Genomic DNA, 19,437 nt, shown 5'->3' with positions numbered 1-19,437 from the left:
CTCCTTCACCGCCGCTCCCTCACCACCAGACGGCTGGAGGAAAATGCCTCATCTTCTGCCTTGGAACACTTCAACCAGGGCAACATTGTGGACTTCAACAGTTTCCTCATTTCCCCCACCTCACCCTAGTTCCAAACTTCCAGCTCAGCACTGTCCCCATGACTTGTCCTACCTGCCTATCTTTTTTTCCACCTATCCACTCCACCCTCCTCCTCGACCTATCACCTTCATCCCCTCCCCCACTCACCTATTGTACTCTATGCTACTTTCACCCCACCCTCTAGCTTATCTCTCCACCCTTCAGGTTCTCTGCCTTTATTCCTGATGAAGGGCTTTTGCCCGAAACGTCGATTTTACTGCTCCTCGGATGCTGCCTGAACTGCTGCTCTTCCAGCACCACTAATCCAGAATCAAGTCAACTGACCTAGTTATTTTATTGGAAGCATAGAAATTGAGTTAATGCAATAATTCAACTTCTTTTGAGTAATGGTTAATTAGGTTGTATATGGCAATACATTTGCAGCAAGTTTGGAGCAATGCTTAAAATACAAATAATGATTGATTCAAAAAAAAAAAACAGCTGGTCAACAAAACAGTAGAGGTCTTCATGTAAAGACTTTGTTGAGACATTAATAGCAGATAGAATTTTGCAGTACCTGAAACAGGCTGGGCTGGGTCATGGGACAAAGCAGAGGGACAAGAATTAGAGATGTAATCAAAAGCACAGTAAGGTAGGTCTTCGTAAGTCTGTAGAACTTGTAGAGAAAAGTTGTTTAAGAGATCTTCAGAACACAATATGAAATAGAGTCATATAGTCAGAGATGTACAGCATGGAAACAGACCCTTCAGTCCATCCCATCCACGCCAACCAGATATCCCAATCCAATCTAGTCCCACCTGCCAGCACCCGGCCCATATCCCTCCAAACCCTTCCTATTCATATACCCATCCAAATGCCTCTTAAATGTTGCAATTGTACCAGCCTCCACCACATCCTCTGGCAGGTCATTCCATACAAATATATCCTGCCCCTTAGGTCTCTTTTATATCTTACCCCTCTCACCCTAAACCTATGCCCTCCAGTTCTGAACTCCCCAACCCCAGGGAAAAGACTTTGTCTATTTATCCTATCCATGCCCCTCATTTTCGTAAACCTCTATAAAGGTCACCACTCAGCCTCCGATGCTCCAGGGAAAACAGCCCCAGCCTGTTCAGCCTCTCCCTATAGCTCAAATACTCCAACCCTGGCAACACCCTTGTAAATCTTTTCTCAACACTTTCAAGTTTCACAACATCTTTCCAATAGGAAGGAGACCAGAATTGCATGCAATATTCCAACAGCGGCCTAACCAATGTTCTGTACAGCCGCAACATGACCTCCCAACTCCTGTACTCAATACTCTGATCAATAAAAGGAAAGCATACCAAATGCTTTCTTCACTATCCTATCGACCTGCGACTCCATTTTCAAGGAGCTATGAACCTGCACTCCAAGGTCTCTTTGTTCAGTAACACTCCCTAGGACCTTACTGTGTATAAGTCCTGCTAAGATTTGCTTTCCCAAAATGCAGCACCTCGCATTTATCCAAATTAACTCCATCTGCCACTTCTCAGCCCATTGGCCCATCGGGTCGAGATCCTTTTGTAATCTGAGGTAACCCTCTTCACAACACCTTCAATTTTGGTGTCATCTACAAACTTGATAACTGTACCTCTTATGCTCGCATCCAAATCATTTATGTAAATGACAAAAAGTAGAGGGCCCAGCACTGATTCTTGTGGCACTCCACTGGTCACAGGCCTCCAGTCTGAAAAACAACCCTCCACCACCACCCTGTCTTCTACCTTTGAGCCAGTTCTGTATCCAAATGGCTCGTCCTCTCTGTATTCCATGAGCGCTAACCTTGCTCATCAGTCTCCCATGGGGAACCTTGTCGAACGCCTTACTGAAGTCCATATAGATCTGCCCTCAATCTTCTTTGTTACTTCTTCAAAACACTCAATCAAGTTTGAGAGACATGATTTCCCACGCACAAAGCCACATTGACTATCCCAAATGAGTCCTTGCCTTTCCAAATACATGTACATTCTGTCCCTCCAACAACTTGCCCACCAGAGGTCAGGCTCACCGGTCTATAGTTCCCTGGCTTGTCTTTTCCACCCTTCTTACAGTGGCACCATGTTAGCCAACCTCCAGTCTTCTGGCACCTCACCTGTGACTAACGATGATACAAATATCTTAGCAAGAGGCCCTGCAATCACTTCTCTAGCTTCCCACAGAGTTCTCGGGTACATCTGATCAGGTCCTGGGGATTTATCCACCTTTAACCTTTTCAAGACATCCAGCACTACTTCGTCTGTAATCTGGACATTTTGCAAGATGTCACCATCTATTTCCCTACAGTCTATATCTTCCATATCCTTTTCCACAGTAAATACTGATGCAAAATATTCATTTAGTATCTCCCCCATTTTCTGTGGCTCCCCAAAAGGCCACCTTGCTGATCTTTGAGGGGCCCTATTCTCTCCCTAGTTGCCCTTTTGTCCCTAATATATTTGTAAACCCCCTTTGGATTCTCCTTAATTCTATTTGCCAAAGCTATCATGTCCCCGTTTTGCTCTCCTGATTTCCCTCAGAGTATAAAGAAAATAGGAGTATACTTAAGGATTCACTCGATCTCTCCTGTCTATACCTGACAAATGCTTCCTTCTTTTTCTTAACCAAACCCTCAATTTCTTTAGTCATTGAACATTCCCTATACCTACCAGCCTTCCCTTTCACTCAGACAGGAATATACTTTCTCTGGATTGTAATCTCATTTCTGAAGGCTTCCCATTTTCCAGCCGTCCCTTTACCTGCGAACATCTGCCCCCAATCAGCTTTTGAAAGTTCTTGCCTAATACCGTCAAAATTAGCCTTTCTCCAATTTAGAACTTCAACTTTTAGATCTGGTCTATTCTTTTCCATCACTATTTTAAATAGAATAGAATTATGATTGCTGGCCCCAAAGTGCTCTACCACTGACACATCAAATCGCCTGCCCTGCCTTATTTCCAAAGAGTAGGTCAAGTTTTGCACCCTTCTCTAGTAGGTACATCCACATACTGAATCAGAAAATTTGTCTTGTACACACTTAAAGAAAATCCTCTCCATCTAAACCCTTAACACTATGGCAGTCCCAGTCGATGTTTGGAAAGTTAAAATCCCCTACCATAACCACCCTATTATTCTTACAGATAGCCGAGATCTCCTTACAAGTTTGTTTCTCAATTTCCCTCTGACTATTGGTTATCATTGATGAAGGATTAAGAAAGGGGAGCAAGGGAATCAGGCAACAAACCCTACTGGAGGAGTGGAGGGCATTTTCTGGGATGTAGGTTAATTATCAAGGATTAAGAGTTAAGGTCATAGATTCCCTACTTCTCAATTCAATGTAGGTAAAGAAGAACAGATTCCCAAGATCATTATATTTCATATAGAATGGGGAATAGGGTAACTGAACTATAAACTAAGTGGAAATAAAAAATGTTGTAAAAGCCAGGCAGATGGATTTCAGGATGATCATTCTATAGCATTTTCCATATGACAAAGAGCCAGTTCTTTGAAAATATATTTTGAAGTGGAGATGCAATATACTTCAAACTAGGTATTTATACATTTAGCTGAAGATGAATGCAAATAATTAACAATAAACTTCATTCTCAACGTACACATTTCAAAAAGAAACTTTGCAGTGAATAAGTCCATCATAAAAATGTTGTAGAATTTACAGGTGAAAATATTTTTTAAGCCAAAGTTTTTGCATTTAAGTTAATTGATTTAGAGGAATCCAGAAATAGCTTTTTTCCCCTGAGGGATAATTCATTTCTGGATAAAGTAATCAATGCTTAGATTTTATGATTTTACTGAATATTTTTAAATGTCTAACAAGAACAGTTGGTCTTTAAAGACACTTACCCAACTTGTAAAAATGTAACAAAGCACTTGCGACTGTGAAGACAAGTGAAGTGTTTATGACTAGAAAAAAAACCCAAACTTTGTGCTCAAATAAAACAAAAAATGGGTAATAAAGAATTTTAAAATAACTAAAGCAATCAAGGATACGATCTGTGCCTGGAAACAGAGTCTTTCCTGTCAGCAGTTCTGCCATAATGCACCCAACAGACCAAATATCAACTGAAAATAGAAAAGATAAATAATACTTTAGTTTAATCCTGCAAAAGCTGTTTAGGATTAAAGACATCTTACAGCACAATTTTCATTTATTGGTTATGGTTCAGGAATTTGTTTTTAATAAAAAGTTCAGCCAATCTGGAATTACATGTTTAGAAATATTCTATAGTGTGAAATATGTAATGAATCAGTTAACTTTTACTTTAATTAGCACTAGTCATCAGAATGCTAATAGCTATAGAGTAATTAAATTTTCAAAAGTCAATAGCTCTGGTCAGGCAAAAGGTTGATCAAAATGTGGATGTATCTGCTTGTAAATCTGCTGTCAGAGACTGCCCTTTTAAAGTTTAATAAGCCCACCTTAAATTAGGACAAAGTGTGTAACTGAGATGCACAAATACACAAAATGCAGTATCTATTCCATTCTGTCAATGACACTGAAGTTTCTGCTTCTTAAAATAAAAACCAGGTTAAATTATATGAAGTTTGATTCAACAACAAATCACAATGGAATGGCCAAAAACATCAATCAAGTGGATACAACAAGGTTCAAAAGTGGAGAAAATAATAGTTTAAATAGTTTTGAAAAATTACCACAAACAAAATCAAATTGTTACAATATTTTTGAATTAACTACTTCTGGCACTAGCTTGGATTATCTAAACTTTGCTCTTCTTACTAAAGCAAGGTTTGCAAAATGGACAAAGATACAAAAACTGCTTTAAAATGTAAACATTTCATTTAAAATGCTATCAATTTGCATTGCAGCTCAGTGCCTATGGGAGATATATAACCTCAAATTCATGAAGATTCCCAAACTAAACCACCATACTATGCTAGCAGGTTACAATATAAATCCATGACCAAAATGTCTAGGAATCCAGATTGAGAATGCAAAAACAGTAGCTTCATTTAAACAAACAGGTAGCAAATTGCAGGTGGTTGGTACAATTAGTTGAGCTGAAACAATTTCTGGATAAAAATTTCAAATAATCAAAAAGGTACCATAAAATACAACCACCAAGTAATTTGGTAAAAATGAAATATACAAGATTTATCAGCATTAAAAACAACTTTTTATATATTATACACATGTTCAAACTGCTAGAGAAATTCAACAGGACTGTGTGTGAAAATGTGAACATGTAACAACTACTTGGACAACAAAAGTACTTATGAAAGCAAGGGCGAGAGCAGACAACTTAATCCATCAATAAGAGAAAGATACAAACAAAGTAATTGGAGGGCTCATGTTGCATTTTCTACATTTAAAATATGCTTAAAAATATTTTCCAAAGCAACTCTATGGCAAGAATTGCAAGACTCAATTGCATGAAGTTTGTGAAGCCTCAGTTGAGGAAAAAGCAAAACTACACAGCTTTCAATGTATTGGAAAATATCAAATTTCTTCATCCTTGGGCCAGAGCTGAAACCCTGTTAACTAAGTTATTGCAAGTATAAAGATTCATTATTGCTCAGATTTTAAAAAATGGATTTGTCTATCACATCACCACTACACCTTACCTGTTTGATTGTAATGCATCCAATTTAGCATGATTTCTGGAGCTCTGTACCATCTGGTGGCCACATATCCAGTCATTTCATCATCAGTATGACGAGCCAATCCAAAATCCAAAATCTGGAAATGGAGGAATTAATTTTAAAAACAAATTTTAGTTTTAAAGACTGTTACAGTATTCAAGGGTCAAAATCAGTTTTTTCTGAATGTAAAGAATATTCTCACTTCAACCCCAATCCTTAAGACATAGGGAAATAAACTAATGATAGGAGATAGTGAGGAAAGAGATCAATCTGAGATTGGTACAGTTGAGAACAGAAGTAAAAACAGTCAGGGCAGGCAGGGACAAAGCAGAAAACAAGGTAGGACTGATGCATTAAACTGTATTTATTTCGATGCAAGGCGCCTAACAAGGAAGGCAGATGAACTCAAGGCATAGTTAGGAACATGGGACTGGGATATCATAGCAATTACAGAAACATGGCTTAGGGATTGACAAAACTGGCAGCTTAATGCTCCAGGATACAAATGTTATAGGAAGGACAGAGGGAGGTGGAGGGGTGGTTTCGATAAGGGATACCATTACAGCTGTACTGAGAGAGGATATTCCCAGAAATACATCCAGGGATGTTATTTGGGTGGAGCAGAAATAAGAAAGGGACGGTCACCTTATTGGGATTATATTATAGGCCCCCCAATAGTCAGAGGGATATTGATAAACAAATTTGTAAGGAGATCTCAGTTATCTGCAAGAATAATGTGGTGGTTAAGGTAGGGGATTTTAACTTTTCAAACATAGACTGGGACTGCCATAGTGTTAAGGGTTTAGATGGAGAGGCATTTGTTAAGTGTGTACAAGAAAATCTTCTGATTCAGTATGTGGGTGTACCTACTAGAGAAGGTACAAAACTTGACCTACTCTTTGGAAATAAGGCAGGGCAGGTGACTGAGGTGTCAGTGGGGGCCAACGATCATAATTCTACTAGTTTTTAAATAGTGATGGAAAAGGATAGACCAGAACTAAAAGCTGAAGTTCTACATTGGAGAATGGGCAATTTTGACAGTATTCGGACAGCACAGTGGCTTAGTGGTTAGCACTGTTGCCTCAGAGCAACAGGGACATGGGTTCAATTCCCACCTCGGGTGACTGTCTGTATGAAGTTTGCACGTTCTCGCCATCTCTGCACGGGTTGCCTCCGGGCGCTCTGGTTTCCTCCCACAATCCAAAGATTTGCAGGTCAGGTGAATTGACCATGCTAAATTGCCCAGAGTGTTAGGTGCATTAGTCAGAGGGAATGGGTCTGGGTGGGTTACTCTTCAGAGGGTCAATGTGGACTTGTTGGGCCAAAAGGGCCTGTTTCCATATTGTAAGAAATCTAACCTAAAAAACTTTCAAGAGCTAATTGGGGGCAAATATTCACAGGTAACGGCTCGGCTAGAAAATAGGAAGCCTTCAGAAGTGACGTAATGACAATCCAGAGAAAATGTATTCCTGTTAGGGCAAAAGGAAAGGCCGGTAGGTATAGGGAATGCTGAATGACTAAAGAAATTGAGGGCTTGGTTGAGAAAAAGAAGGAAGCATACGTAAGGTATAGACAGGATAGATCAAGTGAATCCTTAGAAGAGTATAAAGACAGTAGGAGTATACTTAAGAGGGAAATCAGGAGGGCAAAAAGGGGACATAAGAGAGCTTTGGCAAATAGAATGAAGGAAAATTCAAAAGGGTTTTTACAAATGCATTAAGGACAAAAGGATAACTAGGGAAGAAAATAGGACCCTTAAAAGATCAGTGAGGCGGCTTTTGTGTGGAGCTGCAGAAAATGGGGGAGGTACTAAAAAAGTATTTGACATCGGTGTTGACAGTGGAAAGGGACATGGAAGATATATGATGTAGGAAAATAGATGGTGACATCTTGAAAAATATCCATATTAGAGGAGGAAGTACTGGATGTCTTGAAACGCATAAAGGTGGAAGGATCCCCAGGACCTGATCAGGTGTACCCTAGAACTCTGTGGGAAGCTCAGGAAGTGATTGTTGGGCCTCTTACTGATTTGTATCATCGATAGTCACAGGTGAGGTGCCGGAAGACTGGAGGTTGGCTAACATGGTGCCACTGTTTAAGAAGGGTGGTAAGGTCAAGCCAGGGAACGAAAGACCAGTGAGCCTGACCTCTGTGGTGGGCAAGTTGTTGGAGGGAATCCTGAAGTACAGGATACACATTTATTTGGAAAGGCAAGGACTGATCAGAGATAGTCAACATGGCTTTATGTCTCACAAACTTGATTGAATAACAAAGAGGATTGATGAGGGCAGAGCAATGGACATGATCTATGGACTTCAGTAAGGCATTTGACAAGATTCCCCATGGGAGACTGGTTAGCAAGGTTTGACATCACGAAATACAGGGAGAACTAGCTATTTGGATACAGAACTGGCTCAAAGGTAGAAGACAGAGGGTGGTGGTGGAGGGTTGTTTTTCAGACTGGAGGCCTACGACCAGTGGAGTGCTACAAGGATCAGTGCTGCGTCCTCTACTTTTCATCATTTATATAAATGATTTGGATGGGAGTATAAGAGGCATACTTAGTAAGTTTGCAGATGACACCAAAATTGGACATGTAGTGGACAACGAAGAAGGTCACGTCAGATTACAACAGGATCTTAATCAGATGGGCCGATGGGCTGAGAATAGCAGATGGAGTTTAATTTAGACAAATGTGAGGTGCCGCACTTTGGGAAAGCAAATCTTAGCAGGACTTGTATACTTAATGGTACAGTCCTAGAGAGTATTGCTGAACAAAGACCTTGGAGTGCAGGTTCATAGCTCCTTGAAAGTGGAGTCAGAGGTAGATAGGATAGTGAAGGCGGCGTTTGGTATGCTTTCCTTTATTGGTCAGAGTATTGAGTATGAGGTTGAGGGGTCATGTTGCGGCTGTACAGAACAGTGGTTTGGCCACTGTTGGAATATTGCGCGCAGTTCTTGTCTCCTTCCTATCGGAAAGATGTTGCGAAACTTTCAAAGGTTCACAAGGATGTTGCCAGGGTTGGAGGATTTGAGCAATAGGGAGAGGCTGAACAGGCTGGAGCTGCTTTCCCTGGAGCGTCAGTGGGTGAGGGGTGACCTTATAGAGGTTTACAAAATCATGAGGGGCATGGATAGGATAAATAGACAGTCTTTTCCCTGTGGTGGGGGAGTCCAGAACTAGAGGGCATAGGTTTAGGGTGAGAGGGGAAGGATATATTAAAAAAAAAGAGAGAGACCTACGGGGCAACTTTTTCACGCAGAAGGTGGTATGTATATGGAATGAGTTGCCATAGCAGGTTGGGGGGAAATTACATTGCAAAGCAGATCCATTTCACACAAAAAACATTCCTGTTCCATCTCTCTTCTATATGCTTTTAGACGGAACCAGAACATGCTGTGAAATGGACTTTGTCAGCTGAATTCTTGAAACCCTTTGACATTTCGTTCCACAGATTGGTTATGACAGCTAGTATCCCATAGGAAAGACATGAAATACATCCAAGTTAATTGCACCAGACATTCCCTTAAGTCTTTGAAGCACTGAATATTTGAGCGCTGTTTCAAGCTCTGCTATTTAATTTTAAGGTATAGTTGTAAAACAGAGCCAAAAAACTGTATTTACAGTCAATTTGAGTGGTGAAATCAATTTTGATTGCACTGCTTTGTAGGTAATCCCTGTTTTGATCTCAGCTGTTTTTCTAAGCCTGCCTCCACTTTAGAAATCCTAGAGTGCATCTTCCCGTCATTTTTCAGTTTCAACATGCCAGAGGAGGCAGCAATTACCCATATTGAGAGCAAATTCAAACATTATGAAAAAGAACACCAGTATAGTGTAACATATTGCACAAGTCAGACACAATCACTATTTTCCTACAATGTAGGAATAGGACTTATACATCTATTTACTTTCTTTAACCTGTTTAATATGCTCTCCCTTCAGCATTCTGCTCTTCAAAAAGCATGCAATCAACTCAACTTCTCATTCAAAGTTAATTAAAAAAAGAGTGATTAATAGTATATAGTCAACCACTGCCTCCACATGTTTAAATTTTCAAGGTCCAAACTTTGAATACACAAGTAAATTTATGGATGCTATCTTCTTGCACAGGTGGGCAAAACACAAGCTGCACTAACTGTACAGTGATAGATGAAGGGGAAATATACAAAAGTTAGTGCCATGCAGTTGGCTAGAAGTAGTAGCAAACAGGAATGGTATTGTCAGCCATATTAAACGCTGGAGGTGAGGATGGAGTAACATGGAACATTCAACAATACAAAGAGTTATGACATCACATTCCTAGCCAATGCATCCCCCAGAGAAAAGTGAGAATCAAGGTTTCTTAAAGCAAATTACTGTATAAATTGGAAATAGGAATTTAAAATAGCTGGCAAGACTCAGCATGCCTGACAGAATCTGTGAAATTAGCAGTTAACTTCTCAATTCAATGTTTTTTTATCCTCTGGTCAATGGCCTTAAATATCTTCATAGTGGATATAGATCGGGCCTCTTAAAAGCCCAACTTTTCCACTCTTATAGCAGTGGAGATATAAGCCTTGAAAGGAAGGTTCAGAAAAAGGCCCCTAATTTGGTAATTTGTTTAAAAAAGGACTTTACTTGCAAAGATGAGCTAAGAAAGCTAGATTTTGTTTTATCCTGAAACAGTATCGATTTTGAAAAGGAGGATCGAAATCTTTTACAAGTGACTACCTATGGACATACTTTTTGAGTTAAGTCAGTGAGAGGAACTGAAGTACAAGTATTGCACGCACAAAACTATGTTAGAAGCCAAGAGGTACTGCCTTCCAGTAGCTGCTCGATGTAACAAGTTTCTGTCTCGTCTTGTGAAAATAAGTTGCAAAATTGAAGAGAGATGGACAGTGTCGAACATGGCGAACATAACTACATACACAAGGCAAGTGTGCCCTGGGAGGAGATTCTCTGCTTACCACTGAACTTTTTAGATGTTTTATTACTTTTAGGGATAGAGGGGGATTTCCCAGAGAATAATTTCATAGAAATTCAGAGAAACTCAGGGTTTTCTGGGGGAGTTTTGCCTCTTCTAGTTCAGGAGGTGGGGGTTAATAAATTGAATAGTTTCTAAGTAGCACAAGCTGCTCTGCACAAAAGTAAATTTCAACATTTTATATAAAACTGCTGTTTGGAGAAGTAGAAAGCTTCTTGTTGAAGTTCAACATCAAGTCACAATCACAATGTTAATTTTTTTTTAAATTGCAGAGTCATCCATACTGTGATTTTGCTTCAAGGTGACAGATTCAAAAGGACTCAAGTTTTTAGGACTATTTCACAGACAGACGCAGGTGCTACTTCAGAAAGAAAACAAGAAAGTGCAAAAATACTTCGTCAGAGATGTACAGCACAGAAACAGACCCTTTGATGCAACTCTATGCTGACCAGACATTCTAACCTAATCTAGTCCCATTTACCAGTACTTAGTCCACATCCCTCTAAACCCTTCCTATTCATTTACCCATCCAGATGTCTTTCAAATGTGGCAATTGTACCAGCCTCCAACACTTCATCTGATGGCTCATTCCATACATGCACCACTCTCTGCATGAAAATATTGGCCTTTAGGTCCCTTTTAAATCTTCCCCTCTCACTGTAGCCTATGCCTTCGAGTTCTAGACCATCCTCTTTCCCTGGTGGGGGGAGGTGGGGGGGGAAAAAAGTCCAGGTCTATTTACCCTATCCATGCCCCTCATGATTTTATAAACCTCGATAAGGTCACTCCTCAGCCTCTGATGTGCCAGGGAAAACAGCTCCAGCCTATTCAGCCTCTCCCTATAGCTGAAATCCTCCAGCTTGGCAACTTCTTTCATTATGAAATCCTTTTGAAGGTAGCAATTATACCACACAAATCAAACATATTAATCAAACATTAATATTTTGTTTCCAAGTTCCTACCATCTCCAGTTATCCACTTGAGAACCGATAAGTTATTCTAAATATTCTCATTAAGGGAATGGTATTCAAGCAAATCAGGCAACAATTGAACTGTTAAAAATATTTAGCTTCCTTGCCTTTAGCTCACAATCTTCATTCACTGCTAGATTGCTGGGTTTCAAATCCTGCAACAAAATAAGAAATAACATCTGTGAATGATTTTTCTCGACTGTTTAGCCACTTTGCAAGTGGTTCAAGTACATTCTGGACCATTCTAATAAGCACAAGCTAAATGATAAAAGCCTACGTGAATGAAGGTCAAGACAACATCCAAGCATTTTGGCTCAGATTGGCAACTTTACATTAAAAGGATGCATTCGAATTGACGGGCCCAACTTACCAACACTACTTTGAACTCCTGGATTCTCTGATGCAGTATTTACAATATCAAACATTTTTGAAGCTTAGCTTTTTTAGTGCCTCAATTTTCAAAGTGTCGCAATCTTCTATTATGAGCACACAAAAACAAAACAATCACCGTAGATGCTGGTCAAGAAACAAATAATGTTTGTATATTTCACATTACAACTTGAAAAAGCATGTGTTACAGCAGAACAACGCAAATTGGCTTTAACGCAATTGAAGAATTTAGACCACTATTTGTAGAACAGAAGCTTTCATTACCTACGTTAGGTAAAATGAAATTGCTGCTCCATGGGTTTAAATGGCGCTGCTATTGTGCAATTTTCTTACAACTCAAGTTTGCACGAGAACGGAACTATCACGTATCAGAACCAACTGTATAAAATTCTCCAACAGCTTGTCCAAAGCACAATGAGCTTTCAGACAAGTGAGCTTTCCAATCTCAACTGCTCAAACAACTGATCCAATTTTCAATAATTTTGTTGAGAAAGTAAACGTTTCCAAATAAATCTGGAGTAGAACTTGTTACAAGGTTAATCAACTTACACTCAATTCTAGTTTATTTTCCAAAAAGAATTAATTAAAATATTAACATATTTGAATTCAAGTAGGAAAGCAATGACTTCTGATCAAATTCATCTCAATGCAACCACGAAGTGATACTTATTATCCACATTTCACTCAAAAAAAGATCAGTGGTTTGTGACTTTCATACTTAAATATGGATTGTCCCACTATCCATAAAAGTTCTCTGCCCATATTCACGTCAGTCAGTCAGTCATTCTCCAGCAGACTCTTACTAACCACATGCCCACCACTAAGTTTAATCCCAACCCCTGCCCTGCAGAAGGGAGCTGCCTTCTTAAACTGTTGCAATACTTGGGATTCAAGGACACCCATAGTGTTCCTACGAACAGTATTCAAAGAATTTTGACGTGAAGCAAAATATACAATGAAATAATTCCAAGTCAGGATGAAGTGCAACTTGCAGGATTACCATGCACCTGTTGCCTTTGTCCTTTTAGGTGGTGAAGATCACAGGTTTAGAAAGTGCTGTCAGCAGGGCCTTGGTGAATTACTGCAATGCACCTGGTAGAGGTGCACACTACTGCCACTGTGCTTTGTTGGCGAAGGCAGTAAACATCAAAAGGTGATGAATGGGGTGCAACTTGCACTAGCTGCTGTATTCTTAATGGTGTCAAGCCCAACGTTGTTAGAGCTACACTCATCCAAACAAATGAAAACTATTCCATCAGGCTCTGACATGTGCCTTACAAATGAACATAAATAGGATTAGGGTTGGGCCAATCATCAAGCCCACAATGCAATTCAATATGGTCATAGTTGATTCTCAATCTTAATGCAGTCATCCTACTTTCTCTCCATACTTTAGCTTTTTTTAAGAAATGTATTCAGTGACTTCAACGCCTTAGCCTTTTGCAATAGTGATTTTCACAGATTCACCATGCTTAAAGTGAAGAAAGTTTGCCTCACTATAAAAATGTAACCCAAGAGTATGACCCTTGTCCCCCACCCAGGTTAGGGGAAACATCAGCCCTATGTTAAGGATATCCAGTCCTGTCAGAATTTTATCCATTTCAGGTGAGATCCCCTCTCATTCTTCAACTCCAATGAATTCAGGCCCAAACTGGAAAACAGACAGGCACGGGAGAAACAGGTCAGAAGTCACTGGTCACAGAATTCTGAGCTTCTACCATGCTATTATAATCACAGTATTAATAACTGACCCAGTTTAGATTAATGATCATTGGTAACACCCAAGATGTTGACAATTGGGTTTCATCAATGGTAGAACCAATGAACAAAGAAAGAATGATGGGTAGATTCTGAGTGGGAGCTGGAGATGGCATAGATGTGGCATGAATGTATCAGCCCAGGCCTGGTGTTGTTTGGCTCTTACTCCATATGGATTTGGACTGCTTCCACATCTGAGGAGTTGCAAATATTGAACGTGATTGTACAATCAAACATCCTCACTTCAAGTTTATTATGAAAGTGAAGGTCATTGATGAAACAAAGATGTTTAGGCCTAGGACAACATTCGGAGGAACTCAAAGTAAGCTTGAAGCAGAGGTGATTGACTCCAACAGCTACAGACATTTTTGTGCTAGGTATGACCCCAAACAACAGTTGAGTTTTCTCAGATTCCCACTAATTCCAGTTTTGTCAGGGCTCATTGAAACCACGATTTGTGCTCCTCAAAACAAATCGCAAAATACCTAGGTAAAAGAAAAACATTTCAGACAGCGCCAACTAATTGGCAAGCAAACTGATTGGTAGAGATCTTACCATGGAGAATGCAGTTCATAATGACCAATAGTTAATAGTCAATGTTCAGGTTTAAAATTTAAACCTGAAAAAGGTTGACTGACTGGGCAAGGTATTAAATTGAATTAACACAGAATTGAATCAACAAATGGCTGCCACTTGCTTTGTGGAATTTAAACAAGCACAGAAAGTGGACATGTTCTGTCAGAAAGGTCAGGGCCATAGATATTAATACAGATATAGCCTGCAGGATATGCAGGTGCACTGCACTAACTTCACCTAGCAAATTTAAATTAATGTCCTGGGTAATTATTTACACTTTTTTTTTTAAAAGCAAGTTTGCCCAATTGCAGAGTTACATATAATGTTGGACACTTATGCATTTTGCAAGCACGTGTTAGTTGGGGATGGTTCAGTATTGTGCTCGTTATAAATAACATATTGGATATGCTATTTAATAAAAAGTTTTAACTTGTTGTTGTGGTTCTGTTCGCCGAGCTGGGAATTTGTCTTGCAAACGTTTCGTCCCCTGTCTAGGTGACATCCTCAGTGCTTGGGAGCCTCCTGTGAAGCGCTTCTGTGCGGTTTCTTCCGGCATTTATAGTGGCCTGTCTCTGCCGCTTCCGGTTGTCAGTTCGAGCTGTCCGCTGTAGTGGCCGGTATATTGGGTCCAGGTCGATGTGTTTGTTGATTGAATCTGTGGAGGAGTGCCATGCCTCTAGGAATTCCCTGGTTGTTCTGTGTTTGGCTTGCCCCAGTCGAATTCATGTTGCTTGTCGTTTGTGTGTGGCTACTAAGGATAGCTAGTCGTGTCGTTTCGTGGCTAGTTGGCGCTCGTGTATACGTATCGTTAACGGTCTTCCTGTTTGTCTACCATTATAGGGCAAGCCAAACAGAGAACAGCCAGGGAATTCCTAGAGGCATGGCACTCCTCCACAGATTCAATCAACAAACACATCGACCTGGACCCAATATACCGGCCACTACAGCGGACAGCTCGAACTGACAACTGGAAGCGGCAGAGACAGGCCACTATAAATGCCAGAAGAAACAGCACAGAAGCGCTTCACAGGAGGCTCCCAAGCACTGAGGATGTCACCTAGACAGGGGACGAAACGTTTGCAAGACAAATTCCCAGCTCGGCGAACAGAACCACAACAACGAGCACCCGAGCTACAAATCTTCTCTGAAACTTTGAAGTTTTAACTCAAAAGCTCAGGACCGGCACTCTGTAGATGTGAAATTAGTTATAATTAGAGTAAAAGAAAATAGTGCTGGGAGTAGTTTTTGACCACTGAGCAGAACATAGTATTAAGAAAATCATATGTGCCTTTAACAAAGGCAAAATAATTGTAGAAAGTTTAACACTGACTAAACCAGTCAAATATGACTTGCATCCTTTCACTTTCTTCTTAGTCTCCAAAATCACATCTTTATGACCCTCTTCCCTGTCCCCACTCCCCCACCCCCACCCTATCCCCAAACCTATAAACTGCATTTCCTACATCTACTCATGACCATCTGACTTGCATTCTTTGCACCCCCACCAACCAAACACTTACTTACTCTGTGATTCCCTCTCATGAACCTGCATCCTCATTTGAGATCCAGATTTGATCTGAAGGCACAGCTGTGCAGTTCTGCAAATACCAATCCTGACTTCTTGAGCTGCTACCATCCTTGGGGCAGTACTTGGTATATTGTGTAAACTTATGAATGAGCCCAAAATGATCACTTTTCGTCCTCCAATAACACATTCCAAACACAATCTCTACCACAAAAGAAGAACAAGAACAGCTGATACTTTGTACCATACCTACAGAACCAAAAGCCCTGAATCTTCTCTCTCAAAATGTCCTGTCTGAGGAACCCACCTGCAGAAAACAAATTATCCAAACAAAACAAGTCACAACTATTGGCCCTAACTTCATGTGTTAATTTGTTTCAGCAACAAGGAACTCCAGCAAAGGGAGCCCAAATAGACCAGAGACTTCTCAATTGCTGGAAAGATAGTATACTTGTTTTAATCTTGATAACAACTTCATCTCTTTATCCCAGAGGAACCTTCATTACTACTTTGTTAGAAACTAATCTTTTTTTTTTAAGCAAGAGCTTAACTGATGGTTTATTTTAACTTGAACAATTCCATATTTAATAAAGATTATATGAGCATCTCAGCCTACAATCCATTGCTCACATCTGTGGAAATACCTGATGGTCATAACAATTGCAACATCAGGCTTTTGAGAGTTTTACTAACCAGATCTAGAGGCAGGGAGTAATTTCCTATCTTTATCTGATTTCATTCTCATCCTATCAGTAAGGAGGAGGAAAGCTTTAGTTTTCCCATTCTCTTTTACACAAATAATCTTGCTTCACTGATATGTGTAGACTACTAGAAAAACAGAATTGGGAGTCTGTCAAAACCAATTCTCCTTCCTATTTAGATGTTGACCACAGGATACAGTTTTTTAAAAAAAAATTTTTTGATTCAAACCCAAGAAAAACAATGTGATGTAGCCATCCTACAAACATTAGAACCTGTTTCTCTAGAAAGTCTTTTTTCCCCAACCTTATGTAGAAAAGTCACAATAAAACTCAAAGCAAAGGTGCAGTTCTACATTTAATCAAAACTACATATCATATGCACTTGATATAATGCTCAATATTTTAAGACATTATGTTAGCTTCTTTATGTCTACACTCATACACCTATAAAGCTATATCACAACATTTAAGATATACTAAAATGTTTAAAAAGAATAAGGGTGTGTCTCGGCCTACAAAAACTCAAATTGCCAATAGCTACTTCCTTTCAATGCCTCTACAGATAGCTCTTAAGAATAAGATACATTCTCAACACAAAATACTTACTCTATGTATGATCCCAGCTGAATGGATATACTGTCAAGAGGAGAGAAAAATTAGATACTATTGTTCTGAAGTTGAACAATTCTACAAATTAAATAGCAGTTTTAAATAAAATGCAGTTTCAGGTCGATTTAAATGGGATTTCACACAAAATTACTAATTTCTGATGACAATGTTGAATGTTAACAAGGATGTTTGGGTTTATGAAAGATACTGGACTGAAAATACTGACACCAATAATGACTTATTTTGATTATTAAGTGTCAATGTGGTACAATTTTGCAGAGAATATTCAGATTCTCATTAAGTGAGGACTTGTTGTAGTTCTGTTCGCCGAGCTGGGTATTTGTGTTGGAGACGTTTCGTCCCCTGTCTAGGTAACATCCTCAGTGCTTGCGATGCTCCTGTGAAGCGCTTCTGTGAGATTTCCTCCGGCATTTATAGTGGTTGTCCCTGTCGCTTCCGGTTGTCAGTTCCAGCTGTCTGTTGCAGTGGCCAGTATATTGGGTCCAGGTCGATATGCTTATTGATTGAATCTATGGAGGAGTGCCGTGCCTCTAGGAATTTCCTGGCTGTTCTGTTTGGCTTGTCCTATAATAGTAGTGTTGTCCCAGTCGAATTCATGTTGCTTGTCATCGGTGTGTGGCTACTAAGGATAGCTACATCAACTAGCCACAAAACACCATGACTAGCTATCCTTATTTTAGGACAAGCCAAACAGAGAACAGCCAGGGAATTTATACAGGCATAGAATCTGTGCTTACAAACACATCGACCTGGACCCAATATACCGGCCACTGCAGCGGACAGCTGGAACTGACAACCGGAAGAGTCAGAGACAAACCACTAAATGCCGGAGGAAACAGCACAGAAGCGCTTCACAGGAGACTCCCAAGCACTGAGGAAGTCACCTAGACAGGGGACGAAATGTCTGCAACACAAATTCCCAGCTCAGCTAACGGAACCACAACAATTAGCACCCGAGCTACAAATCTCCTCACAAATTTTGAATGAGGACTTGTATTAGCCAAGAATTAGCGATTATGAGGATATCCACTGTATATAAAATTGTTTCACAAGACACTGTTCATCAGATCAGAATATTTAAATTATTAGGAAGTGATACATTCCATACATTCTCCAAGTCAGACTGCATTCAAGAAGCCAAGCGTCATAGAAATATTTGGAGCAATGTGAAGTTATGAATCGGGAATGGATTTATTTTCAAGGTTTCTGAGGAAAGAAAAAGGGGGGTTGGTGAAGATTGCGCAGTTGGGTTGTGATATTAAATGCCTTTTGATAGTCTGTAAAGTCCCACATATTACTGTTTAACAACAGTGAATCCTGTGGGATTAAACAAAAGATACATAGCATGGATATAAAATTAATTTTTAAAAAAATGAAAGATTAGAGTGAGTGAATGCTTTTCAGACTGGTTGAAAGTGGTGTCCTCCAGGAATCTGTTTTAGAGTTGTTCTGATACACACTAATGACCTAGACTTGGGCACAGAGGCATCATTTCAAAAGATTATTTTCAAATATTGTCATCTATAGAGTCAGAGAGAACAGCAAACTCCAGGAGTACAAGGATTAGCAAAACTAGCACACACAGTAATGAAGGTAAAATGTGAACACATTATAAACAGTGGTTTTACAAGATGAGGCAAAAGAACAGAAATCTTGGTTGAGAAAATGGCTTTTTGTTGGTGTTACATACATAAATCATTGCAAGTGGCAGGACAAGTTTATAATGCTATTACAAAAGGCATACAAATTCCTCCACCTTATAATTTTGCATTCTATGTTTCAGTCTACGTTATACCAGATCTTTAGCAATCATTGGCCATGCCTCAGGTTGAATATTATGTTTAACAGCATACTCATCAGTTGAGGTTAACTTTAAAGGGATGCGAAGAATTATTTAGCAGTGTTGAAGTGTAAATAACATGAAACTGGCAGAAATGTTGATAATCGACAGTCCCAATTTAAGAGAAGAAGGAAGCAAAAACGTTTTCTTTTAAAAAGTAGCAATTTATGATGATCTGGAATGCAAGGACTGAACAAAAAAAATGATGGATTGAATAAACTTAAAAAAACTGGATAATTCAAAAAGAAAAAAAACATGGGGGGTTGGGGGGGGGGGGGGGGGGGGGGGGAAGGGAAAGAGAGGGAGGAAGAGAAAGAGTTAAAGTAGCAAGTGGAACTAATTGGATTCGACAGATCAGCACAC

The 19,437-nt window shown here is 39.7% G+C and overlaps 1 protein-coding gene across 3 annotated transcripts in view; it reads right to left on the bottom strand.

Annotated features, from left to right (window-relative positions):
- The window catches only part of LOC140467294 (mitogen-activated protein kinase 14), a 78,887-nt gene that overhangs the window by 19,762 nt on the left and 39,688 nt on the right, over window positions 1–19,437 (bottom strand). For all 3 annotated transcript variants that reach the window (XM_072563558.1, XM_072563559.1, XM_072563560.1), the window contains 4 exons: window positions 17,211–17,240; window positions 11,762–11,809; window positions 5,699–5,813; window positions 4,106–4,177 (listed from right to left, as the gene is read on the bottom strand). In XM_072563558.1, the coding sequence (XP_072419659.1) occupies window positions 4,106–4,177; window positions 5,699–5,813; window positions 11,762–11,809; window positions 17,211–17,240 (265 nt within the window). The remainder of the gene's footprint in view (window positions 1–4,105; window positions 4,178–5,698; window positions 5,814–11,761; window positions 11,810–17,210; window positions 17,241–19,437) is intronic.

Source organism: Chiloscyllium punctatum, chromosome 45 (genome assembly GCF_047496795.1).
Source record: "Chiloscyllium punctatum isolate Juve2018m chromosome 45, sChiPun1.3, whole genome shotgun sequence".
In the NCBI taxonomy this organism is placed as follows: Eukaryota; Metazoa; Chordata; class Chondrichthyes; order Orectolobiformes; family Hemiscylliidae; genus Chiloscyllium; species Chiloscyllium punctatum.
The sequence above is the reverse complement of the archived record's forward strand: the minus strand, read 5'-3'. Positions and strand labels throughout refer to the sequence as shown.